At 41.8% G+C, this 27,434-nt stretch overlaps 2 protein-coding genes across 4 annotated transcripts in view; one reads left to right on the top strand and one right to left on the bottom strand.

The window, feature by feature from the left end:
* LOC109935814 (RIB43A-like with coiled-coils protein 2) overlaps positions 1-26,946 on the bottom strand; it is a 44,807-nt gene extending 17,861 nt beyond the window's left edge. Inside the window, exons 1-5 of one of the 3 annotated variants that reach the window (XM_048607844.1) lie at positions 26,926-26,946; positions 26,612-26,758; positions 25,691-25,772; positions 4,837-5,181; positions 706-824 (exon numbers count right to left, since the gene is read on the bottom strand). In XM_048607844.1, the coding sequence (XP_048463801.1) occupies positions 706-824; positions 4,837-5,181; positions 25,691-25,772; positions 26,612-26,728 (663 nt within the window). In that variant the 5' untranslated portion in view covers positions 26,729-26,758; positions 26,926-26,946. Of the gene's footprint in view, positions 1-705; positions 825-4,836; positions 5,182-25,690; positions 25,773-26,611; positions 26,759-26,848 lie in introns of all 3 variants that reach the window. The other 2 variants (XM_048607843.1, XM_048607845.1) reach the window with 2 other exon arrangements.
* The window catches only part of LOC109937248 (structural maintenance of chromosomes protein 1A-like), a 138,931-nt gene continuing 138,443 nt past the window's right edge, over positions 26,947-27,434 (top strand). The window contains 1 exon segment of the mRNA XM_048607846.1: positions 26,947-27,229. Coding sequence (XP_048463803.1) covers positions 27,121-27,229 — 109 coding nt within the window. The 5' untranslated portion in view covers positions 26,947-27,120.

A 27,434-nucleotide genomic window follows, 5' to 3' on the forward strand; every position in this document is an offset into this window, starting at 1 on the left:
AACCAAGTTGGAAAGAGCTTCTGTATGAAGGGACACAATTCTTTCAGAACACCCATCAGCAAGAGGAAGTATGGAAAAGGAACCAGAAAAAGAAATGCAAATGATCCAAGACCAAGGACCAATTCCACCTCCTGCAAACGTATGCAAAATGTGCTGTTGGAGACGCACCTCTAGAATCAGGCACATCAGCCACAAGGACCCACAGAACCCATGACCAGTGACACGCAATTTCCTAGGTGGACAATTATACTCATTAGCAAGTGATTATTGATAACAACAACAATTTCTTCCACATTGGTTGTTTTTAAATTTATGAAAGGCAGTTCTAATGCTCAAAATATCCTCTATCTTGTCAGTTTTGTCTTGGTTGCTGACATGAACACACACTGAAGATATTTTTTGCAAATATTATGCACATTTGAAACTGTGCTGTAAACATTTGGGTGAATCATTCATCAACAACTTGACATCTATTAGATTCATATCCACAACTTTGCTTTCTCAAAAAGAATTGAATTAACTGGTGGCTGATAGAATCATAAGCACTAAAGTACAGTTGGAGTCACCTTTTCCCTACCTTATCTACATATGCAAGTTCATTTTATGTAATTGAGGACTTTCTATGAACAGGCAGGACATGTGGAGATGTGCACTGTTGATTTAATCTCTAAACAAAAGCAAATAAGGTGGAAAGAAAAGTGAAACCTGTGCCCGATTAAAATCTTTTGTTGCTACAGTAACAGCTCTCCTCGTATTTTCTTCCATTTGTTGCAGTTCACAAGCTCTTTGGTCCTGAGCTATCCTATATTTATCATACAGACTATCTGAAAAAAAGGAACAAAAATTATACAAAATATTAACTTAGGAAAGTACTTGTTTTACTTCAAATTTTACTGTTAATTGTTTGATAGTACAGAACTTAAAATTGTTCAAAAGAGAGACAAATCTGAACTTTTTATCTTAAATTCATCAGGACTAGAATGAAAGAAACCAAATTCTGAAAGGGAACACCAATTTATACAGCACTAATTGGTTGACCATGGTTGACATGGAGATGCAGCAGGAACTATTAACACAGGACTTAGATGGGGAAATATTTCTTCACTCAGAGCTAAGAGCATTTAGAATTCTTTACCCTAGAGTCATAGAGATGTACAGCAGGGAAACCAACCCTTTGGACCAATTCTTCATGCTGACCAGATATTCTAAATAAATCTAGACCCATTTGCCAGCATTTGGCCCATATCCCTCTAAACTCTTCCTGTTCATATACACATCCAGAATCCTTTTAAATGTTGTAATTGCACCAGCCTCCACCACCTTTTCTGGCAGATCATTCTATACGGGCACCATCCTCTGCGTGAAAACGTTGCCCCTTAGGTCCCTTTTAAATCTTTCCCCGCTCACCTTAAACCTATGGTCTCTAGTTTTGGACTCCCCTGCCCTGGGGAAAAAACCATGCCTATTCACCCTATCCATGCCCTTCATAATTTTATAAACTTCTATAAGGTTACCCTGCAGCGGATTTTGGATGCTCCAGTGTTGACTAGATTTAAGCCTAATTCAAACAGGTTTTTGGGTCTCTCGAGGAATCAAGAGATGTTGGGAGCAGGCATTAAAGTTGAGGCAGAACAGCTGGCTCAGAGAGGCCATTTGTTCTACTCATGCTCCTGTTTCTTACATTCTTAAGTTCCATGAGTGCTCTGATCAGCACTGTTCCTTCAACCAACAATGAAAATACATTGATGTGTAATGTATTTCACTGTTGTTTGTGGAATCTTGCTGTTGCAGTCAAATGCATTACAGTTGTAACTATAATCCATCACAATTTATTCTATGTGAAATTATTTGAGGTATTTTAGGAGACATAAATAAAACTACATAATTGCAAGTTCTTTCTTTCAAATGACATCCCCTTAGCAGTCTTTCAAAGAAATTGTTAGCTCAGTGTCATTACATGTAAGTTCTGGGAAAGTTTTGTACCATAGAATTTTAGTTATTAAGAATTGTGTGCCCAAATTACAAATCCATCTGTGAACATTCACGTTATTGGAAAAAAAAATTCTTTTCATCAGTCTAGACTGGATTTGAACAAGAATAGATGTTAATCTAGCTAACCTACAAGTAAAAGCATAATAGTGCAATATCGGAAAACTAGAAGTCTGTGACATTTCATCAGAACTCCAAGTACTAGGGGAAAGCTTTGGCAGTTGAAATCAATGACATGGCACCATAAGACTATAAGACATAGGAGATCACAATCTTCATGGCTGAGCTAATAACCTTCAACTCCACTTTCCTGCCCTTTCCATATAACCTTTGATTCTTATTGATTGAAAATCTGCCTAACTTAATCATGCAGCCTCAACATACCTTGGCAGTTAAGGATTCTATAGATTCACTACCCTCTGTGAGAAGAATTTCTTCCTCAAGTCTGTCTTAAATGAACAATCCCTTATTCTGAGATTATGTCCCTTGCTCCTAGACTCTCCAACAACCTTTCCATATCCACTCTGTCAAATTCCTTAAGAATCTTGTTTGTTACAATAAGATCACCTCTCATTCTTCTGAATTCCAATGAGTATAGACTCAGCCTACTCAAGCTCTCTTTAGAATACAGCCTCTGTATATTTAGTATTAGTCTAGCCAGCCTATCTTCCCTTAGATAAGAGGTCAAAAACTGTTCCAGCTGTGGTCTGAATAGTACCTTGTATGACTTTCACAATCCACTCCCTTTGAAATAAGGGCCAATATTCCATTCACTTTTTGAGATTCATACACAAGGACTCCCAAAACCCCTGGTTCTGTAGCTCTGCGCAGTCTTTCTCCATTTAAATAATATTCAGCTTCTCTATTTTTCCTACCAAAGTGCATAACCTCACATTTTCTCACATTATATTCCATCTGTCAATTTTTTCTCACTTGCCTAACCTGTCTATACTCTTTGTGTCATCCTCACTATTTGCCTTCCCATCTATTTTTGTGTTATCTGCAAACTTGGCTATAATAGTCACTTCCGCATCCAAGTTATTAAGGTATATTGTAAATAATTGAGGTCCCAGCAGTGATCCCTTTGGCACTCCACAAGTTACAAGTTGCCATTCTGAAAATTGTTCCTTTATCCCACCTCTCGGTCTTCTATTAGTTAGCTCATCTTCTATCCATGCTACTATACTACTTCCAAAACCATTACTTTGTCAAATAAATTGACCCTTTTGAGATAGATTATTATAAGATTTTTCCTCCAATTAACACCTTGCTTACCTATTATCTTTGGGATGCTTCTCATGTCCGTCTCTGTGAAGATTGACCTAGATAGGACTTTAAATTAATAACTCGGGTGGGGGTGGAGACACCCTTTTTCAAGTAGGCAGGAGATAGAAAGCAGGAAACCACAGGCCAGTAAACCTAACATCTGTTGCTGGGAAAATCCTAGGCTCCAATTATTAAGGTAGAAATAACGGCACTTTTCATAGAATCATAGAATCCCCACAGTGTGGAAACAGGCCATTCAGCCCAATAAGTCCACACCTCCCCTCCGAAGACCACCCCGACCCATTCCCCTACCCCTACCCATGCATTTCCCTTGTCTAACACTCCTGAGCACTATGGGCAATTTAGCATGACCAATCCACCTACCCTGCACATCTTTGGACTGAGGGAGGAAACTGGAGCACCCGGAGGAAACCCATGCAGACACGGGGAGAATGTGCAAACTCCACACAGACAGTCGCTCAAAGCTGGAATCAAACCTGAGTCCCTGGCGCTGTGAGGCAGCAGTGCTAACCACTGAGACACCATGCCACTATTTACTAGTGGGAAGTGGGCGTTGCTGGCTGGTCAGCATTTGTTGCCCTTCCTTAGTTGCTGTGGAGAAGGTGTTGGTGAGCTGCCTTCTTGAACTGCTGGAGTCCACTTGGTGTAGGTTGACCTACAATACCCTTAGGGAGGGAATACCAGCATTTTGACCCAGTGACAGTGAAGGAACAGCAATATATTTCCAAGTGAGGTTGATTTTTAATTTAGTTGTATGGATTACCACCATCCCAGCACAGTTCCAATGAAGCCCATCCCAATATAACAGCTGTCTTTCCCCATTACAGGTGCCAGTATCCCATGAATTGGAACCATTTCTCCCCCAACAATCTTTGAGGTGTGCATTTACCACTCTAACCTTAACCATCCTATTCCAATTTGCATGTGGCTCAGGTAATAATTTGGCGGTTCTTAATTTTATAATTCTGCTTTTTAATTTAGCCTGAGCTGCTCATAATCCCTCAGCATAACCTCTTTCTTAGTCCTACCAAGTTGTTATGTGGACCACATGTACGATGACAACAGGATCCTTCCCCACCCACTCCAAGTTTCTCTCCAACCCAGAAGAGATATTCTCAACTTTGCCATGAGACATGCAACACAATCTTTGGGAATCTCTGACTTTGCTGCAGAGAATAGTGTCTGTTGCCCTAACTGTGCGTACTTCAGTCTCCATTTATGTGCTCCATGCTGGGTGTTTGTAAGTGTTGTTAGTTTCATTTAAAATGAAAGAATACTTATTTTTCAATATAAAATATGTTTTCTGATCACAAAATCCACTTGTGTGGATAGAAACAGCATGATATTCCAGTTATTAATTTATTAGAAGACTTTGCCACTCTTAAATTTGGGAAAAAAGCTAACTTTGAATTTGTACGGTTCTGCCTGAGGTAGCTATAGAATGAAGAAAAGGCATTTCTCCACAGGCAGAATCTAAGTGACCTCTCAAACAATTGGTTATTTGATATTTGGCAGTAATATCTATCATAAGGTTGAGTTTTATTTTTTAATTCTACTAACTTGCAAACTTCTGGTCTTCCAAAGCATTCTTCAAATCTTTCTGCTGTGCAAGTAACCACTCCCTGGTTTGTTCCTGTTGACGTTTAATCCGTTCTTGTCGTTGTAAATCTTCCCCAAGAAGCTTCTGTATACTGGATACAGTGCAACGAGGATCAGTGTCTGAAATTCGGGCAGGAACATCTTTTTTTAAGGCTTGTGGGTCATTCAGATCAAACTCGCGACGTGTGTCAGGCTTTTGGTAGCGTATACGGAATTCACCAATAGCCCTGTTTAAATTCTTCATGTCTTGCTTGTGTCGAGCATCCAGGAGGCACATTGTTTGGTCATGGCGAATCAAATCCTTAGCTACAACAAAACATGAGAGAAGCAATGTGACATCACATATACCTTTTTGTCTGTTGCCTATGGAAATATTGGGAGAGTAAGCAAGACACAAAAAGCACCTTTTGCCAAGATGCCAAAAAATCATATATTCTGCAACTAAAATATTTTATAATTCTGCGATTTGATACCTGCACCATGTAAACAATCTTTTAGATTTAAGTCAATGAGGCAGGGTTAATTAGTAATTTCATAGTAAAAGAGCCACTTGGAAAACATCATATAATTTAATTCCATATTAAGTTTGAAAGGGACATCCTCCATTCCAAACAGAAATCTTAAAGTTATACCTACGCAGTTAAGAGGAGAGCTCAATAAAGTTCATCGGGAAAATAGGCTAAAAAGTATGGTGATAGTTAAGAGGAAATGTTGAAACAAACAATTCAAAATGTTCAACAAAATGTACATTCCATTAAAAAAACAAACTTTAGACAGAAAGATCATCTGAGGAAACTAAGGGCAGTATCAGATTAGAGGAAGTGGTTTATAATCTTGCCAGAATTGTAGGAAACCCAAGGATTTTTTTTTCCTTATTCATTTGAGGGAAGACGGCGTCGCTGACTAGGCAGCATTTATTGCCCATCCCTAATTGCCCAGAGGGCAGTTCAGAGTCAACCACATTGCTGTGGGCGTGGAGTCACATGTAGGCCAAACCAGGCAAGGATGATAGTTTCCTTCCCTAAAGGAGATGAGTGAACCAGATGGGTTTTTCCTGACAATCGACATTGGATTCATGGTCATCATTAGATTCTCAATTCCAGATATTTTTTATTGAATTGAAATTTCACCATCTGCCGTGGCAGTATTCAAACCTGGGTCCCCAGAACATTGCCTGGGTCTCTGGATTAACAGTCCAGCGATAATACCATGAGGCCATTGCCTCCCCAATTAGGAGTGCTTTGGAAACCCACACTTTCTGGGCGACCAAAAAGTTGATTAAAATGGGAATGTAAAACATGACAGTAAATTTGCTAGGAAGATGCAAACCGGTTATAACTACTTTTATATGTGTGTAAAAAGAAGAGCAGCTAAAGTAATATTGGTGCCTTGGAACTAGATTCAGGAGTAATAACAAGTAACAAATTTTACCACAAGGCCGAGCACATTTTCTCGTCATGCCATACCAAACTCACCTAATTAATCATCTACCCCATCCGTATGGTATTTGGCACATTTAAGTCCGGCCCATTTGAGTCCATTTGCGTTCCCAGAATAACTCACCACTCAGTGGATGTTCCCTGAAAATCAGCATCCATTGCCATCTTTAAAGACCACCCTGCACCTGGATGAGCACTGGCATTCCAAAGCTGCCATGTTTAGTCAAGAAGATGTCACAGAATCAGAAGATATCAGTGGGATTCTCCAACAGGGACTTGGAGGTTCTGATTGAAGTGGCGATTCAAAGAAAGGGAGACCTCTTCCTATAGCACCAGCAGAGAAGCACCTCACCAGCAGACCCTGGCAGGCTGGTCCAAGGTCACTGCCTGGATCTGTGCCATCTCCATACTGTGGAGGAACAGGCAGCAGTGCCGTGAGAAAGTCAATGATTTTCTTCACCAAGTTAAGTGCCATCTTCTTCTTTCTGCTATTTGGTACATACTCTATCTCTGGTACTGCAGCCAATCCCACCAATGCTCATTGCTTAATACTCTCACTATTGCCTGCAATGTCCTATCCCATCTAAGCCCCAAACCTCCCACACTTCCTGCATTCCCTCTGTGCAGCCGACTCAGTCATTTGAGACAGCTCACCACCTTTCGTCAGACAGCACCAGTAAGTACCATTCACTTTCATCCCACATAATTCCTTCCTTTCCCTTACTACAGGAGAAAACATCCATGACAGTGCAGAGATAACCCAAGTGGATGAAGATGTGCCTGACATTAAGCTACTCATCCCATATGAGGGAGAATCTTGGCTCTTGCAGGAGAGGACTGGGACCACTGCTTTGGGGATGCTGAAATATCCATGTCCTACCAACTGAGTACTGCTCTCCACAGTCACTCTCACAGTAACCCAGTGTCAGTGGCATATATTATACACCACTTCTAACCACTTGCTACAGCACCTCTCTCTTTTGATTTGCAGACACCACTGTGGTGAAATGGCTAGCTTACCTAGAAGCCACCTCCTGACCTCAAAGGACAAGAGTACTGACCTCTCAGAGGAAGCACCAGCAAGGCTATCTCCTACACTGCCCACTGGCTCAGACGTTGAAACCTCGGTGCGAATGTTTGGCTTAAAAATTATGGGAGTACAATCTGGTGAAAACCTTACTGTGACAGCTCTACAGCCGGCTGAAGAAACAATGCCCTAGTCCCCAGCACTCGGAGCACTGCAGGGCAACTAGGTACCTGCTCATTCCCAGGCAGGAGAAGATTCTGTAGTCTCAGAATGCATGAATTTAAACCATGTTTACAGGGAGGAACAAAAGAGGCAGTAATGTATGTAGGATATAATGGCCCTTCATTGCCCAGAAGGTGCACCAATGTAGGAACAAGACCTAACCCCACGGTGACCCAACATTGAGGAGGCCCAACCGAACTGGCCATAAGATCCTCCGTAAGAATCAAAGCCACAACTGGTGCTCAGGAACCCATCAGAAGCACACACTTACCTCTCAGGGCAGCAGACTTCCCTCACTGACACCGAGATCGAGTAGGAGCAGCCACCTATCCAGGAAACGTGTGAGACGTGCTGGCCTTCAGGAAAGACTAAAGCTATGGTGTTTCAAGTTCCCCCTTCCCAGCATACCTCTGGCAAACGTCCAAGCCATTGAAAACAAAAGCTCAACTCACCTTCCAAAGGGAATTGAGAGACTGCTTTACGCTCTGCTTCATAGAGACATGGCTCACTCCTGCAACACCTGACTGTGCCTTACAACCTGAGGGTTTCTCAGTTCACCAAGTGGGCCGCTTAGCATCCTCAGTTAAGGCAAGGGGTGTGGGGGTCCCTTTCCTGATCAACACCTCCTGGTGCTCATGACCCTGGCAAGTAACTGCTCCCAAGACCTAAAATACCTTACAGTGAAGTGCTGTCCCTACTACCTACCACATGATTTCACCTCCACTATCCTGACAGCAATCTACATTCCACCCCTTGCGGAAGTGAAGTGTGTGCTTGATTTGCATTCAATGCTACAAACAGTCTTGAGACTGAATACCCCAAAGTCTTGTTTAGCATAGCCAGTGACTTCAACCAGGCCAATCTCAAGAATGTACTACCCAAATACCATCAACATGTCTCCTGTCCCACCAGAGATCTAAACATCCTTGACCATTACCGCACAACTAACAAAGATGCCTACTGCTCCACAGCCTTTCCGCATTTTGGAAAATCAGATCACAATGCTGTGCTCCGCCTCCCAGCTTACAAGCAGAAATTGAAGTGTTAGGACCTAGTACAGAAAGTAATGCAGTGTTAGTCTGAGGCAATGAAAGGGCTTCTACGGGACTGGTTAGAGTCAGTAGACTGGTCCATTTTCAAGAACTCAGCGGCCAACCTAAATGGGTATACTGCTACTGTTACAGACTTAATTAGTAAGTGTGTAGATGACTGTGAGCTGAAGAAGTTAATCCAAATGTTCACTAACCAGAAACCATGGATGAACCCGGAGATCCACTCCCTCTGGAAGTCCAAGTCTGAGGCATTCAAATTGGGCAACCCTGACCTATACAGGAAATCCAGGTATGACCTTTGTAAGGCCATCAGAGATGCTAAGAGGCAATACCAAACAAAGCTTGAGACTCAGCCTAACCACACAGACACCCGTTGATTGTGTTAAGGCTTACATGACACAATGGGCTACAAAGTGAAGTCAAACAGAATCATGGGCAACATCCCTACCCAATGAGTTCAATGCATTCTACACTCGCTTTGAACAGAAGGTCAATGAAATGATGTCACCTATCCCAACAGCCTCAGATGCACCTGTATCCCCTGTACCACCTGTACTGCCACAGACATCAGATCAGCCTTCTTGAGAGTGAACTCATGGAAAGCGACAGGCCCGGATAGAGTACCCACCATGTACACAGATTCTGTGTGGACCAACTGGTGGGAGTATTCCCAGACATCTTTAATCTCTCCTTACTACAATCTGAAGTCCCCACCTGCTTCAAGAAGACTTCCATCATCCTGGTGCCAAAGAAAAATCATGCCATCTGCCTCAATGACTATCGCTAGATGGCTCTGACTTCCATAATTATGAAGAGCTTTGAGAGGTTAGTCATAGCTCACATCAACATCAGCCTCCCTGATTGCCTTGATCCTATACAATTCGCCTATCAGTGTAACAAGTCCATGGCAGATGCCAACTCCCTGGCCCTACACTCATCCCTGGAACATCTGGATAACAAGGATACCTATGTCAGGCTCCTGCTTATTGACTACAGCTCCACATTCAATACCATAATTCCAAACAAACTCATCTCTAAACTCGAAGACCTGGGTCTCAGCTCCCCACTCTGTAACTGAATTCTCGACTTCCTGACCCATAAACCTCAATCAGTAAAAATAGGTGACAACATCTCCTCCATCATAATCCTCAACAGCGGTGCCTGCAAGGCTGTACTCAGCCCCATACTATACCCCTCATACACTCATGACTGTGTGACCAAATTCTGCCCCAAATCAATTTATAAGATTGCTGATGACACCACCGTTGTAGGTCAGATTTCAAACAATGACAAGACAGAACACAGGGATAAGATTGAGTGCTTAGCGGCATGGTGTGAAGACAACAATTTTTCCATCAATGTCAGCAAAACAAAGGAGCTGGTCATTGGTTTTAGGAGACTGGAGTGGAGGGCACACCCTGATATAAATCAATGGTGCTGAGGTGGAGATGGTCAAGAGCGTCAAGTTCCTGGGAGTGATGATCACCAACAATCTGTCCTGATGCACCCACGTGACGGTCAAGAAAGCACAACAATGACTCTATTTCCTCAGGAGGCAAAGGAAATTTGGCATGTCCACAAAGACTCTAACCAATTTTTATAGACGCACCATAGAAAGTACGTTATCTGGAAGCATCACAGCATGGTGTGGCAATTGTTCTTCACAGCGACACAAAAAACTAAAGTGAATCATGAACATAGCCCAGTCCATCACACAAGCCAGCCTTCCATTCACTGACTCCATTTACACTTCCTGCTGACTTGGGAAAGCAACCAACATAATCAAAGACACACCAACCCCGGTTATATTCTCATCCATCCTTTTTTGTCGAGCAGAAACTATAGAAGTTTGAATACATATACGAACAGATTCAAGAACAGCTTTTTTCCTGATGCGGGTATAAAACACTTTTATCCAGACAAGGGAACAGAACCTTCTGCAGCCAGGAACACAAATTTATCCCACAGGTGAGCACAGTATTTTCATACAGACTAACACAAGGTGTGAGTGGGAATGTAGTTAACCAGTAAAGACAGTGAGTTTACTTTTAATTAGTTTCTGAGAATGAACATCAATCCATTTCACAGGTGAACATCAGGGGATTACATGGATCTGTTGTACGAGTGGAAGTTTGTTCATTGTACAAATAATCATGAGTTTATTAAACATATTCACCTCTTTCCTGACAATAGAACGAGGGACATCACAGTACTGTCCCACTTTCCCATTGATATTTCATCAGTAAAAGCTGGGAATTATCTGATTGACGCAAACAGCATGGATTTGTGAGGGGTAGATCATGCCTCACAAACCTTATTGAATTCTTTGAAGAGGTGACCAAACACATGGATGAAGGTAGACCAGTGGAAGTGGTATACATGGATTTAAGTAAGGCGTTTGATAAGGCTCCCCATGGTAGGCTCATGCAGAAAGTAAGGAGGCATGGGATAGGGGAAATGTGGCAGATTGGATTCAGAATTGGCTGATCCTTAGAAGACAAAGGGTGGTAGTGGACGGAAAATATTCAACATGGTGCTCAGTTACGAGTGGTGTACCACAAGAATCTGTTCTGGGTCCTCTTCTATTTGTGATTTTTGTAAATGATTTGGATGAAGGAGTGGAAGGGTGGATTAGTAAGTTCGTGGACGATACGAAGGTGGCTCAAGTTGTGGATAGTGCGGAGGGCTGTTCTAGGTTACAAAGGGACATTGATAGGATGCAGAGCTGGGCTGAGAAGTGGCAGATGGAGTTTAACCCTGAAAAGTGTGAGGTGATTCATTTTGGAAGAACAAACATGAAAGCAGAATACAGGGTTAACGGAAAGATTCTTGGCAGTGTGGAGGAGCAGAGGGATCTTGGGGTTCATGTCCAAAGTTCCCTGAAAGTTAGCCCGAATAACAAGGCAATTTTCCAGTTCCTCTATTTGCTGTTGGTACGTCTGTAACTGAACAGAGATCTGGATACTTCAAAACATCAAGGAGGTGGACAGTTACCTGGACACTGCGTTTCAGGTGACAGTCACACCCCTTAGATTAATTACATCAAATTTCATCTAGTCAGGGACATAAAGGATGTGACTGTGAGTAAGGCATGTAACAGGATCCAGAATTCAGCCCTGGAAGCATCTTAGCTAGTGCTCTTGTCCAAAAGGTATGAGATTCCTATTCCTGGTGTGGATAAGAACACAGACTGCAGGGAAAACAGGTGGTACAGAGCACTATTCAAGTTAGGCATGGGGAGAAGGAAAGAGAAGTGTAATAGTAATAGAGAATAGAATTGTTAGGGGAATAGATACATTCTCCGTAGCAAAGACAAAGTGTTCCGAAGGCTGTGTTGCCTACATGGTGCGACAGTTCAGAGCCTCTCTTCTAGGCTGGAGAGGAACTTGGAATGGAAGGGGAAGGGTCCAGTTGTTGTGGTCCAGGTGGATACCAATGGCATGAGTAGAACAAGGGAAGAAGTTTTACTGAGAGATTATAATCAGCTCGGGGCTAAATTGAAAAGCAAAAAAGCAAAAGTAATAATCTCCAGTCTGCTGAGTCACATGCAAATTGGTTTAGGGTAAATCAGATTAGAGGGCTAAATGTGTGGTTTAAAAATTGCTGTGGGAGATATGGATTCTGTTGTGGGGCACTGACATAAATAGTGGGGAAAGAGAGAGGTGTTCTGTTGAAACAGCTTCATTTGAACCATGGGGGGGCCAATGTCTTGGCAAATCATAGAACTACAATTGTAAATAAGGCATTCAACAAATTAGTAGTGGGGAAGATACAATTGAAGGGAAGTTGAAAAACTCAAAAACAACCAAGAGAGCAGAGGTGTGGGGTATTGAAGAAGCAAACAATACCCAATTGTTACAGGAAGGCCCAGAAAATATAAGCAGACGTGTACAGCAGAAATTGAAATCAGAGACAGTAATAATGGTAAAACGTGAAATCTTAAGGCTTTTTGCCTAAATGCACACAGCACTTATAACAAGATAAATGAGCTGAGAGTACAAATAGAAATGAAATAAAAATTACTTGCTAGCTGTCTAAGTGATGCAGTTGCAGGGCGACCAGGAGTAGGAACTCAATATTGAAGAGTATTTGATGACACAGAAGAGTAGGTAAAAGGGAAGAAGGGGTGGGTAGCTTTGTTGGTAAAGGATAAAAACAGTATTGTGGTGAGTAGTGACATAGGTGCAATTAGATCATGATGTGGAATCAGTTTGGGTGGCAATAAGAATTAGCAAAGGAGAAATGTTGCAGATAGGTATCAATTATAGTCCCCCAAAAAGCTACCTCTCTGTAATAAAAGTATAAATTGGGAAATAATACAGATATATAATAAAGGCACGAAAATTTTTATGGGTGATTCTAATCTGCATATTGACTGGACAAATCAGATGGAAAAGGTAACACGAAGGATGAATTTGTAGAGTGTATCAAGGATTGTTTCTTAGAGCACAATGTTGCACAGTAAACCCAAGAACAGGCTATTTTAGGTCTAGTAATGTATAATAGGGTGGTTAATAAGAGATCACATAGTTAAGGATCCTCCTTTGGGTACTGATCACAACATGGTAGAATTTCAAATACAGTTTGAGGGAGAGCAACTCAGCCCTCAAACCGTAACCTCAACTTAAATAAAGGCAATTAAAGAGGAATGGACAAAGAATTGTCTAAAGCAGTCTGGAAAAATAAACTAAAGGGAAGTACAGTAGATGAGCAGCAGCAAACATTTAAGCAGATATTTCATTATGCTTAGCAAAAGTCTATTCAAGTTAGAAAGGAGGACTTGATGTAAAGGATGAATCACCTGTGGTTAACAAACCCAGTCAAGGAGAGTATCCAATCAAAAATGAACACATATAATGTAGCTAAAAACTATTGGTAGCCAGAAGATTAGGAATTTGTTTTTAGGAACCATCAGAGAATGACTAAAAGGTTAATAAAAATGAAAAAAACAAAGTGATTATAAAAGTAAATTGGCAAGAAATGTAAAAACAAACAGCAAGAGCCGTTATGGAGATATGAAAAGACAGTACATAAAATGCGAATTGAGACCATTGAATGATGTGGGGAATCAATAAAGGGATCAGAGAAATGGCACATAATTTTAATCAATATTTTGCATCAGTTTTCACAGTGGAGGACACTGAAACATCCCAAATGTATCAGTTAAGTAAGCAAGTTATTGAGAGGAAAGGACTGTAACAGCCTGGATCATGAGGAGCAAAGTATTTGACAAATTACTGGGACTGAAGGCAGACAAGTGGCTGGGACCTGATGGCCTGCATCCAAGTGCTTTAAAGGAAGTGACTGCAGAGGCTTTGACAAAAACCCACACGGCAAGTAATAGCAAAGATAAAGCCTCTTGGGATCCAGGGTAACTTGGCAAGTTGGATCCAAAATTGGCTGAGTGACAGGAGACAGAGGGTAGCGGTAGAAGACTGTTTGTGTCACTGGAGGCCAGTGTCCAGTGGCATTCCACAGGGATCAGTGCCCTTATTGTTTGTGATATTCATAAATAATGGTAATGAGAATGTGGGGGAGATGATAAGTAAGTTTGCAGATAACAGAAAGATTGGCCAAGTGGGCAGATCAGTGGCAGATGATGCTCTTTGGATGGGGTAACAAAACAAAGCAGTACTGGATGAATGCTGGGACACTAGGAAGCTCAGAAGAGGGATCTTGCTGGTTTGCAATGCCAACAACTTGGGCTCAATTCCCACCAGCTGAGGTTACCATGAAGGACTCTCCTGCTCAACCTCTCCCCTCGCCTCAGGCACTGTGACCCTAGTCACCAGTTGTCTCTCTCTGTAATGCGAGAGCAACCCTATGGTCCTCTGGGATTAGGGTGACTTTACCTTTAGTCAGGGAGGCATGCTGTGATGAGGACAAAAGGATTCTGCAAGGAGATATAGATAGATTGAGCATGTGGACAAAACCCTGACAGATGGAGTTTAATGCAGGAAAGTGGGAGGTCGTGCAATTTGGTAAGAAGAATCAAAAGGCAGGCTATGATTCAAATGGAGACAGAGTCCAAGAAACTGCAGCACAGAGGGATCTGTTCTTGTGCATCAAACACAATATCCAGATGCAGAAAGTAATTCAAATGGCTGCTACACTGGCACTATCCCCCACTTCTTCCTCCGCTACATTGATGACTGCATCAGCGCTGCCTTGTGCTCCCACGAGGAACTTGAACTGTTCATCAACTTTACGAGCACCTTTTACCTCAACCTCAAATTCACCTGGACCATCTCTGATATCTCCTTCTCCTTCCTGGACCTCTCTGTCTTCATCTCTGGTGACTGCCTCGAAACCTCGACATTTATTTCAAGCCCACCGACTCCCACAGCTACCTAGACTACACCTCGTCTCACCCTCCTTCTTGCAAGACTGCAATCCCCTACTCTCAATTCCTCCGCCTCCACCGCATCTGCTCCCAAGATGGGATGTCCCAATCCCACTCCTTCTACTTCAAGAACCTCAACTTCCCCCCTCAGGTGATCAAAAATGCCCTCACCCACATCTCTTGCGTTTCCCCACCTCTACCCTCACATACCCTCCCCTCAACAAAAATAAAGACAGAATCCCCCTTGTCTTCACATATCACCCCACCAACCTCCGCATCCAGTGTCTCATTCTCCGCCACTTCCGCCATCTACAATCTGACCCCACAATCAAAGAGATATTCCCCTCCCCACCCTCATCTGCTGCTCTCTCCGTGACTCCCTCATCCGCTCCACACTCCCCACTAACCCCACCATCCCTGGCACCTTTCCTTGCAACTGCAGGAAGTGCTACACCTGCCCCCACACCTCCCCCCTCACCTCCATTCAAGGCACAAAACAAAACTTCCACATTAGACAGGGGGTCACGTGCACATCCATCAACTGCATCTGCTGTTCCCGATGTGGCCTCCTCTACATCGGTGAGACCAAGCGGAGGCTCGGAGACCGTTTGGTAGAGCATCGGCACTCTGTTCTCGACAAATGACAACACCTTCCAGTCGCAAACCATTTTAACTCCCCCTCCCACTCCCTGGATGACATGTCCATCCTGGGCCTCCTCCAGTGTCACAATGATGGCACCCGCAAACTGGAGGTGCAGAACCTCATATTCCATCTCGGGAGCCTACAGCCCAATGGCCTAAACGTGGATTTCACCAGTTTCAAAATCTCCCCACCCTCGGCCTCATCCCATGACCAACCCTCCCTCTCATCCCCACCTCCTTGACCTGACACAACCTGTCCATCTTCTTTCCCACCTATCCATCCCCCCCCACCTCACTGACCAATCCCCATCACTCCCTACCTGCATTCACCTATCATCATCCCCTCTACCATCCCCAGCCCCACCCCTCCTCTCCCTATTTATTTCAGAGCTCCCTTCCGCCTCCCCATATCTGTAGAAGGGTCCCGATCCGAAACATCAACTTTCCTGCTCCTCTGCCTGGCCTGCTGTGATCCTCCAGCTCCACACTGTGTTATCTCTAATTCAAATGGCATTTTGGCTTTTATTGCTAGGGATTTGGAGTTTAAAGACAGGGAAATTTTGTTCCAACTGCACAGAGTGTTGGTGAGGTTGCATATGGAGTACTATGTACCTGTGCTTAAGAAAGAATATATTGGCATCGGAAGCAATTCAAAAGAGATTTAGTGGCCAGATTCCTGGGATGAAGGGGTTGTCTCCCAAGAATGGTTAAACAGGTTAGACAATTATTCATTAAAATTTCGAAGAGTGAGATATGATTTTACTGAAACATGCATGACTCTTAGAAGGCTTAGAAGAGTAGATATTGAGAAGATGTTTTCACCAGTGGGGAATCTAAAACTAGGGGATATAGTCACAGAATAAGGGAAGACTGATGTAAAACTGAGAAGCAAATGAATTATTTCTGTTAGAGAGTGGAAATCTCTAATCTAGAGAATTGTAGAAGCTACAACAATGTAAGTATTTAAAGAGGAGACAGATAGATTTTTGAAATAATCAAGCAGTTGAGAGGTATAAGAAGCTGGCATGAAGGAGTTGTTGAGGCCTGGGCGAGATTAGCTATGAGTTTATGGAGTCAGGGGGCAAGCTTAAGGGACTAAATGGCCTACTCCTCACATTCCTTACGTTCTTATGTTTGATGTGGGCATCAATCAGTAGACTGCACCTGCACTGTAAGGCCTAAAATTCACCAACCCAACATGAGCTGATGAGGGAGTCCAAACAGGCATAGAAACTGTTGAGGTGCTAGAAGAGGATCAGAAAGGAGGACAGAATCCCCTATTACATTGATGACAGCAAAAACAAAGTGAAACAACTCATCCTTCCTAACAGTTTCAAATGTCAATTGTTGGCAGCAGTACATGTTCAAAAAGGTTGTTAAAAGATGGAAAAGTCAACGGTGCTGATCAGAGAGCAATCTTATTGTTCCAAGGTGCCAATCAGAGAAACAACCATATCCCAATATCCGATCCCTGGTTTCCAAGAAACCTCTAGAGGTCCTTGTAATAGAATTTCTTGTCCTTGACCTTAGCAATAAAGTATCTAAGCATGTTCTCATACTCACGGATGTTTTTGACAGATTTTTAGTACATGATTAGTTTGTCAATTTCAATGTTTCATATCAACCTTACAGTGATCAGGGGTGTAACCTCAAGAGCAAAGTCCTGCAAGAGCTTTGCAAGTCTATGGCATTGCCAAAAACCACACCATCTCCAATCATCTAGAGGGTAACAGTCAGTGTGAATGATTAAATTGTATTCTGCATGATCATCTGTGTACTTTGACTCCTGAAAGTAAAGAAAGTGGCCCAAGTCCCTTCTAGAGCTGATTTATTTTAATAAAACTACCTCATACTTATCCCCATGAGAACCAGTCCTTCCAGTGGACTCTCTCCATGGGTTCATCATATCCCCTGAAGGAGATGACAAGATCAATGAGTGGATAGCTGAGTATCACATGAGGCTAAGCCAGGTATTCAAGATGGCATCTGAAAGGACTTGGAGAGAAGTGCTGAGAAGATAAATGTTGAATAATTATAAGGCTGACAGTATAGACCTTCCAATCAGTGCAGTTATTCCTCTGAATTCAGAACATCGTGGGAATAGAATTCAGGAAGTACGGGATCCCAAACTCCATAGCAATATCAAGCAGCTAGACACAAATGGCTAAATCTATGCTGTTGAACAAGTAACCAGAGGGCAGCCTCAGAAAATTATTCACGGAAGTGATTTATAGAGTCATAGAGCATGGAATTGGATGCTTTCATCCAACCAGTCCATGTTGACCATGTTCCCAAATTAAACTAGTCCCACTTGCCAACATGTAGCCCACATAGCTCCAAACCTTTCCTATTCATGTACTTATCCAAATGTCTTTTAAATGTTGGAACTGTACCTGCATCTACCACTTTCTCTGGCAGCTCATTCCAGACACGAACCACTCGCAATATAAAAAAGTTGCCCCTCATGTCCTTTTTAAAATTTTGTCCTTTCATCTTAAAAATATGGCCCCTAGTTTTGAACTCCCCTATCATAAGGAAAGGACCCTTGCTATTCACCTTATCTATGCCCCTCATGATTTTAAAAACCTCTATTATGGTCATTCCTCAACCTCCAATGCTCCAGTGAAAAACGTCCCAGCCTACCCAGCCTATTTTTATAACTCAAACCCTCCATTCCTGGCAATATCCTGATAAATCTTTTCTGAACCTTCTCCAATTTAATAATAGCCTTCCCATAGCAGGGCGGCCAGTACTGCACACAGTACTCCAGAAGAGGCCTCACCAGTGTCCAGTACAACCTTAACATGATGTTCCAACTCCTATACTCAAAGGTCTGAGTAATGAAAGCAAGATGCTAGATGCTGTCTTAACCATCATGTCTACCTGTAAAGCAAATTTCAAAGAATTATGTACCTGAACCTCCAGCTCTCTCTGTTCTACAACACTACTCAGTTGTTTGAGCCCAAATGTCTGGTGGATGATATGGAGGCAAGCAGTTCTCTTAATGGTATTGTGGAACCTGAAGTGTTAGTTACAATGGCTCAAGTGAAGTTGAGCTGGATTGTCATGAGGAATTTTAGAGTGGCCTGCATGTTATGAATCTAGAAGTACATTCAGTGTTAGGGAGGCCTCAAAGTGCAAGGATGACTTGCCAGGAAGCAGCAACTGAATCAATGACTGCTAACCATATGACACCTGGATACTTAACCAACCTAGACCTTAAGGTGGAATATCGCCATTGAGCCAGAATCCCACACAAAGCACCAAAAACAGATAAGAAGGCAGAGAAGGTCCTCTTGAGTAAATTTCACCTATTTACTAACATTTCTCCAGATACTCTAAGAAAGGAAGGTTTCAAGCAGGAAAATGTATAACAGGGCCTCCAGCAGCAGGAAGCAATGGCCTTGGGAAGGCCCTAAATTGGACAGCTTGTTCAATCAAATGGAATATTTCTGGAGGTTCTGTCTTTGTCAGAAAAAAACCTCACGGAGAGAGGGGGAAGTAGCAGCATACTAGCAAATTGTCAGAGTACAGAGTCCCAGGTGAATGATTTGAGGACATGAGTTCAAATCCTGCCATGGCAGATGATGAAGTATGAATTCAATAAAAATCTGAAACTAAAAGCTATTCTAATGGTGATCCTGTTGATTGCTGTAAAAACTCATCTGGTTCACTAATGGCATTTAAAGAAGGCAATCTGCCGTCCTTTCTTGGTCTGGCCTAAATATGATCCCAGACTCAGGGCTAAGTCGGACTCACATAACTGCTTTCTGAAGTTGTTCAGCAAGTCATTCAGTTCAGGGCAAATAGGAATAGTTAATAAGTGCTGGCCCAGCCCTTTTCTGATAAATAAACAAACAAAAGATAAAGGACTTAATTTCATGTAAATTTCTGTTTTCCTTTTTAATTTCACTTTATGTTAGTAGGGATCTGATGCCAACAGAATTAAGAATCCCTGCTTCATGGTCTTTGAGCCATCCATGTCCTTAAAATGCCTGATACACTGATATGAACAGATTGTCCCATTATGATAGGCTGAGTAAATTAGGTCTGCATGAATGAGAGGCTGTGTCATTAACACATAGATGATTCCAAAAGGGCTTTACAGGGTGGACACTAGCTGGAAAATCTAGAACATGGGGGATGAGTCTCATGATAAGGGTTGAACATTTAAGACTGAGTTTTCTTGACTCAAATAATTGTGATTCTTTGAAATTCCCTACTTCCACATGATCTGGATGTTCCTTTATTAAACATGTTTAAGACTGAGGTAGACAGACTTTTGATCTCTCAGGGAATCAAAGTCTACAAAGAGCAGGCAAGAAAGTGGAGTTGATGCCAAAGATCAAAAACAAATCTATTGAATGCATAATCTGAGCCACTTAGAACAGAAAGAACCAATGTTCATTAATGAACTTAGTATTAGGTGGTGAATACAATTAACTTCAATGCCCTTGAGTTGCTAAGGGATGTCAGATGTGGTAATTGCTCCATGGCTCTGCTGGTGTAGCCACTTCAGCAAAAGTCACATGAAGATTGCTTGTGATGCTTAACTGTGAAATGTTCTTTCAGGACTCAAATATAAAGGGACACTATTTGGTGAGGCACTACTAGATGAGTGTTTGTGCCAATAGAAACACTTTATTCAACCTTACTGGTTAAATCCCCTGCTCTACTTATTTACATACACTTTCATTAACATTTTATGTATGAATTTCATTTCAGTACTACTTCTACTAACTGTTACTTCCTATTGCCAAGGTAGAAATCCCTCCAGCAGTTCCCTTGTTATTTCTTGTATGGCATTGAATCTCCAGTGTCCACTTATTTGTTTCTTTCAGAACAGACATTGTGAGCATGTAACCTATAACAATGTTAATAGAATTTCATGAGGAAAATATTTCAAGTACACCTCCCAATTGACAGCAAAAAGATGATGTAATATCAAGAAGTAGAACTAGAATGCACTGTCACAAGAGTAGATGGAGTTGTAGAGGGTTCGTTGTGAGCAAGGCTTGTGGAAGGAGTTCTAAGCACAAGATTCAGGTCAAAGATTTAATTAATCATCGAACCATGATGATTTGACATTTCATCCAAAACGTTTTCCCTCCATTGCACCTGCAGGATACAACTACTTGGAAAGATATGAGGCGTTGATGATTATTCATGCTGTTATAACATAAGCACAATGCTCAGTATAAATCAATGTGTCAATTTTTAATAAATCTGAATTCATTCTTCTTGGAAGTATGGTTGAAATGGAACAGACAACTGCAAAGAAAGCAGTACTTCTATAAACTTTTCTTTATCTTTCCACTCAGAGTTCACATGAAATGCTGCAAAGTTTAGATATTTTACACTTAAAAAGATAGTAACTAACTTCAGAGGACATGGGCAGTTTGGTGGATTGGTCAGATACTGAGAAAATAAAATTCATGAACAATGAGACAATACAAGTTAACGAGTACAAGTTTAAAGACCATGTATGAATGGATAGACCTGAGAAGTCTCTGAAGAAATCTTTGAAGATCACAAGACAGGTTAACAAAGCAGTTAATAACTAAGAGGTTATGCTAAACCTATATAAAAGATCAGTTTCACCCCAGCATCCTAATTCTGTACACCACAATTTATGAAGGATGAAAGAGTTTTATAGAGGATACACTAGTGATTTATTATAGTAGTTCCAGAGATCCAGTTATAAGGATAGACTACAGAAAATGGAGTTGTCCTCTATACAGCAGAATAGGCTGTGAAGATTCAATAAAGGTTTTGAAATTATGACATGCTCAGATTGAATAAATAAAAAAAAAAGTTGTTTCCAATGGCTGAAGGTTCAATGACCAGAAAACATGGATTTAAAATGATTAGCAAAAGAAGCAGAGGTAACACAAGGGGAGAATTTTATTTTCAAGTGGAAAAGTGGTTGGGATTTGTAAAACACTACTTGTTATGACAGTAATCCAGATTCAATGTTCTAACCCCCCCTCTACAGACCCCTTCTCCTGCCTCCAACACACCCCATCCTCCTGGACACCACCCCAAGTCCTCCTACCATCCCTCGACCTCTTCATTTCCAACTGCTGTCGCGACATCGATCGCCTCAACCTCTCCACCACTCTCAGTCACTCCAACCTCTCCCCGACAGAACGTGCATCCCTCTGCTCCAAACCTAACCTCACCATCAAACCTGCAGACGGGGAAGGTGCAGTTGTGGTATGGCGCACTGACCTATACATTGCCGAGGCCAGGCGCCAACCCTCTGATGCCTCCTGCTACCACTCCCTTGATCATAACCATACCCCTGACCACCAAAACATCTTCTCAACTCCCCCTCCCACTCCCTGGACGACATGTCCATCCTGGGCCTCCTCCAGTGTCACAACGACGCCATCCGGAAACTGGAGGAGCAGCACCTCATATTCCGCCTTGGGAGCCTTCAACCCACTGGTCTCAATGTGGACTTTACTAGCTTCAAAATCTCCCCACACCCGACCTCATCCCATGACCAACCCTCCCTCTCATCCCTGCCTCCTTGACCTGTCCGTCTTCTCTCCCACCTATCCGCTCCTCCCACCTCACTGACCAACACCCACCAATGCCGACCTGCACTCACCTATCACCACCCCATCTACCTTCCCCAGCCCCACCCATCCTCTCTCTATTTATTTCAGAGCCCCCTACCCCTCCGCCATTTCTGAAGAAGGGTCCCGACCCAAAATGTCAGCTTTCCTTTTCCTCTGATGCTGCCTGGCTTGCTGTGTTCCTCCAGCTCCACACTGTGTTAATCCAGATTCAATGGTAGCTTTCAGAAGAGAGTTGGATAAATACTTGAAGAATAAACAGATTGCAGGGAAATGGGGAAAGAGTACTAGAGTGTGACTAACTGAATTACTTTTTCAAAGAATTGGCATAGGCTCAATGGGCCTAATAGCCTCCTTCTGTGCTGTATTATTGCATGATTCTATGATGCTCATTATGAATGGCAGATTGAAATGCTCCTCTGCGTCTTATTTCTTTGTCCATGGCATACTTTATGCAGGCCCATCCCAGAATTTAACAAACTGCTTCCTCAAAACAGTGTAAAAGCTTGAAGATTTGTGGGACAGTTACTAAATGCTCTTTTATATTATGGGCTGCTTATCCTTGAAAGGAAACAGTTAGTTTTGCATAGTCAGGAAGGAAAGATCATATCTGGAGTGAGCGTCAACCTGAGTGACTACATAGTTCGAGGATTTTGGATGCAAAGTGAGAATTCAGTGCAGAGGGGAAGATGTGCTTTTTGATTCCTTTTTTTGGATCATAATTTGTAAGGGAAAATAGGGAAAATACTTATAGGCTACAAATTAAAAGAATTTTTAAAAAATTAAATTAAGAACTAAAGAGATTCTGGGCAAAACAACATGTAGTAACTGCATGATGTGGTAGCTGGTGGACCTCATTGTGGTTCACACTGATCAGATCTTCAGCAAGTGTTGGTTACTTGAGGAAATTCAGCTCAGAATTGATGAGCTGGAGTCAGATGTTTCAGCACGGCGACACATCAGGGTTGGGGGGTGAGTTACCTGGACACTGTATTTCAGAAGGCAGTCACACTTCTTAGATTAACTATCTCAAATGCAGTCAGCGGTCAGAGACAGGAGGGTGTGACCACCAGCGAGAAGGTAGAGATATTCTGGAAGTAGTGCTGAAAGAGCCTTAGCCCTTGAGCTTGTCTAACAGGTTTGCAATTCTTGCTCCCTGTATGGATCAGACTGGGGCTGTCGAGAGGATGAGCACACCTGGACCAATTATATAGGTAGAAAGAGGAAAGAGCTGAGGGAATATGTGCAGCCAGGGACTAAACTAAAAAGCAGAACCAAAAAGGTAATAAACTCTTATTATGGTCTCAACACTGATCCCTGCAGAACTCCACGAGTCACCACCTGCTATTCAGAAAAATACCCCTTTAACCCTACTCTCACCCTTCTGCAATTCATCCTGTCCCCTATCCAGGCCCATATCTCTCCAAGTCTTTCTTATTTATGTCCTTATCCAAATGTCTTTTAAACGTTGTAACTGTACTCACATCCAATATTTCCTCTGAAATTTCATTCCACACGCAAACCACTCTCTGTGTAAAAAAGTTGCCCTTCATGTCCTTTTTTAAATCTTTTTTCTCTCACCTTAAAAATATGTTTCCGAATCTTGAAATCCCCCACCATAGGGAAAAGGCATCTGCTATTCTATACCTAATGCTTATCTATACCCCTCAAATGATTTTAAAAACCTCTATAAGGTCACCTCTCAACCTCCTAAGCTCCAGTAAAAACTGTCCCAGCCTATCCAGCCTCTCCCTACAACTTAAACCTTCCATTCTTGGCAACAACCTGGTAAATCTTTTCTGAATCCCCTCCAGCTTAATAATATGCTTCCTATAACAGGGCAAGCAGAACTGGAGACAGTATAAGGCCTCTATAAAAGACTTCACCAGCATCCTGTACAACCTCAACGTGATGTCCCAACTCCTATACTCAAATTCTGAGGAATGAAGGCAAGCATGCTAAAAGCCTTCTTAACCACCCTATCTACATGTGGCACAAACTTCAAAGAATTATGTACCTGAACTCTAGGTCTCTGTTCTACAACATTACCCAAGGTCCTACTTTTAATTGTATAAGCCCTGCTCATGTTTGTTTTGCCAAGATGCAATACCTCGCATTTATCCAAATTAAATTTCATCTGCCACTCCACAACAGCACATTGACCCAATCGATCATGATCTCTTTGTAATCTTAGAAAACTTTCTTCACTGTCCACTATACCACCAATTTTGGTGTAATTCGCAAACTTACCATGCCTTCTATATTGTCATTTGAATCATTTATATAAATGACAAACAAAAGCGGACCCAGCACCAATCCCTGTGGAACAACTGGTAACAGGCCTCCAGTCTGAGAAACAACTGTCCACCATCACTCTCTGTCTCCTGCCGTTAAGCCAATTTTGTATCCAATTGGCAAGCTCACCCTGAATTCCATATGATCTAACTTTACTAATTGGTCCACCATGCGGAACTTTGTCAAAGGCTTTGCTAAAGTCTAAGCAAACAATGTCTACCATTCTGCCTGATCAATTTTTTTGGTTACTTCCTCAAAAAACTCATTCAGTTTTGTGAGACATGATTTCCCTCAAACAAAACAATGCTGACTATCCCTAATCATTCCTTGCCTCGCCAAATACATATAAATCCTATCTTTCAGAATCACCTCCAACAACTTACCCACCACTGAAGTCAGACTGAAAGATCTACCCCAGGCTTACATTACACAGGGGGAGGTGATGGCCTAGTGGTATTATGGCTGGACTGTTAATCCAGAGACCAAGATAATGTTCTGGGGACCCGGTTCAAATCCTGCCATGGCAGATGGTGGAATTTGAATTCAATAAATATCTGGAATTAAGAGTGCAATGAATACTATAAATCCATCGCTGATTGTCAGGAAAAACCCAACTAGTTCACTAGTGTCCATTAGGAAAGGAAACTGCCATCCTAACCTGGTCTGGCCTATGTGTGACTCCAGACCCACAGCAATATGGTTGACTCTTAACTGCCCTCTGCGCAAATAGGGATGGGCAATAAATGCTGCCTGGCCAGCAACACCCTTATTACCATGAATGAATAAAAAAATGCAAAGACACAACATTAGCCACTGTTCAGTCATCCAGCACCTCACTTGTAGTTATCAATGATACAAATATTACTGCAAGGGTATTACTGCAGTTTCCTCTCTAACCTTCCACAATATCCTGAGATACACTAAATTCCAGAGATTTCTCCACCTTTACATTTTCTGAGACCTCTAGCACATTCTTTTCTGTAATGTGAACTGTTTTCAAAACATCAATATTATTTCCCTGCATTCTGTAGCCTCCATTTCTTTCTTCACAGTAAAATATGATGCAAAATATTCATTTAATGTCTCTCCCGTGGTCAAACACTTGCAAGTATTTGAACAGACAGTTGACAGCATCTTTTTGTGTCCTAATAAGCAAGTTTATGCATTACCTTAAATTATGTTCCCATTCATCAGAATTCAAAAGAACTTACCATAGGCTAAATGTTTTCTAGCCTCTGTCTCTTCCTGAATTTTCTTATCCTTGATTTGGCCATCCAATGCCTGTTTATCAATCTACTAAAAAAAAAACTGATCAGTATACATTTTAAAAATACTTAAGTTCCTTCAGTCTGCTTCTCTATTTCTATGGATCATGCTCACTATAAAAACAGGAATAATGTTCATTGTAAAAGTAATACTTCATTATGTATAAACAAATTTCCATTTTTGATATAAACTCCTGGAATTCTCTCTCTTACAGCACTGTTGGTGAATATGGACTACAGCTGTTCACTTTCTCAAGGCAATTAGGGATGTCAAATAAATATGGTCTGAAGAACAATGCTCATGCTCCAATAAAATAATTATCATATACCAGTAATAAATGCTAAAAAAAACAAGCCAAATCAGAGGGAAAAGAGAAAGGTTTTGCTATGTGGTCTCTTTTAATATGAATTATTAATCTTTATGCAAATATTTCTTCATAATTCTTTAATTTTAAAACATGATGTCAAGTTGATTGATTTTATATTCCATTAAACGCCTTCTCTACCTTCCAAATGCTTGTGTACAAATGTAAGTCAGGTTTAGTAGTTGCATAGATTACATTATTCTTACACCTCAATAAGTTAGAAATAGTTGTACTTCAATATGTGGACAATGTTCCAAGCAGTTTGAGAAATGAAGGCACCTTTTATTTTAATTTCAAATACTATTTGGCGACTGACAAGATAAATAATAGTGCACGTTTTGTTTAAACTGCATACCACTATTTCCAAGTATATTGATGCGTTATCTTATTTCCAGATATCATTATAAAACTCTAGTCACACATGAGTATAAACTCCGGACTAAAATCCGCAGTAAAATTATACTACATGACATGAGGAGAAACTGCTACATTACACACTTACCCCAATTGTTCTGAGTCTGGCATTAAAAATCCTGTTCTGCCTCTGCAATTCCAAGTTTCTTCGCCTCGCTGTAATCCCAGCCTCTTTCAAATCAAACGGGCCACCCAGTTTCTGCATTTTCCAATTTTGTTCTTCTCAACCTGAAAGCTAACAAACAGGAGTTTAAGTATATATGAAATTAAAAAAAGACCTTGAAGAGCAAATAAACCAGTAACAAATTATTGTCTTCAACAGTACGAGTCAAGCAAAGTTGAGTCCTTCCGATAGGCATTTTCCTGCCCCAAGAAGGAGATAAACAAAAGTTGCTAGGCGACCGGGCAACGGTTACGGGATTCTGGAGAGTATCGCGAGATCTTCGTTTGGCGGCAAGCTGGTGTCGAAGGTGATGTGTATTCTGCGGCCGTTGAAGAAGTTGTGTTAAGGAGAAATTTTGACGTCTTTCGACGGGAACGGAGAGGTCATTACTATATAGGCCGACACAACTACCTCTTAAACATTAGACTTTAGGAATGGGAACTTTACAATTAATTGAAGTTGAAAATTTCAAGTCGTGGCGGGGCCGACAATTGATCGGGCCCTTCATGCGGTTTAACTGCATCATCGGACCAAATGGATCAGGTCAGAAACACTATCCTTCACACTCTCAGGGAAGGCCTTCCACAAAACTCGCTCCTTATCAATGAAGCTTTCGTTGCCCGCCCGCCTGCCTCTCAGAGTGACACGTCTGTATTGACGTTTGGTATTTGAAATCGCACACACAAGCAAAACTAGGAGAACTAGTCAGTTTCCTCAACAGTCGTCGTCTGTCCATGAAATGTATTGG

The sequence above is a fragment of the Rhincodon typus genome, chromosome 18, assembly GCF_021869965.1.
Source record: "Rhincodon typus isolate 14 chromosome 18, sRhiTyp1.1, whole genome shotgun sequence".
Taxonomy (NCBI): domain Eukaryota; kingdom Metazoa; phylum Chordata; class Chondrichthyes; order Orectolobiformes; family Rhincodontidae; genus Rhincodon; species Rhincodon typus.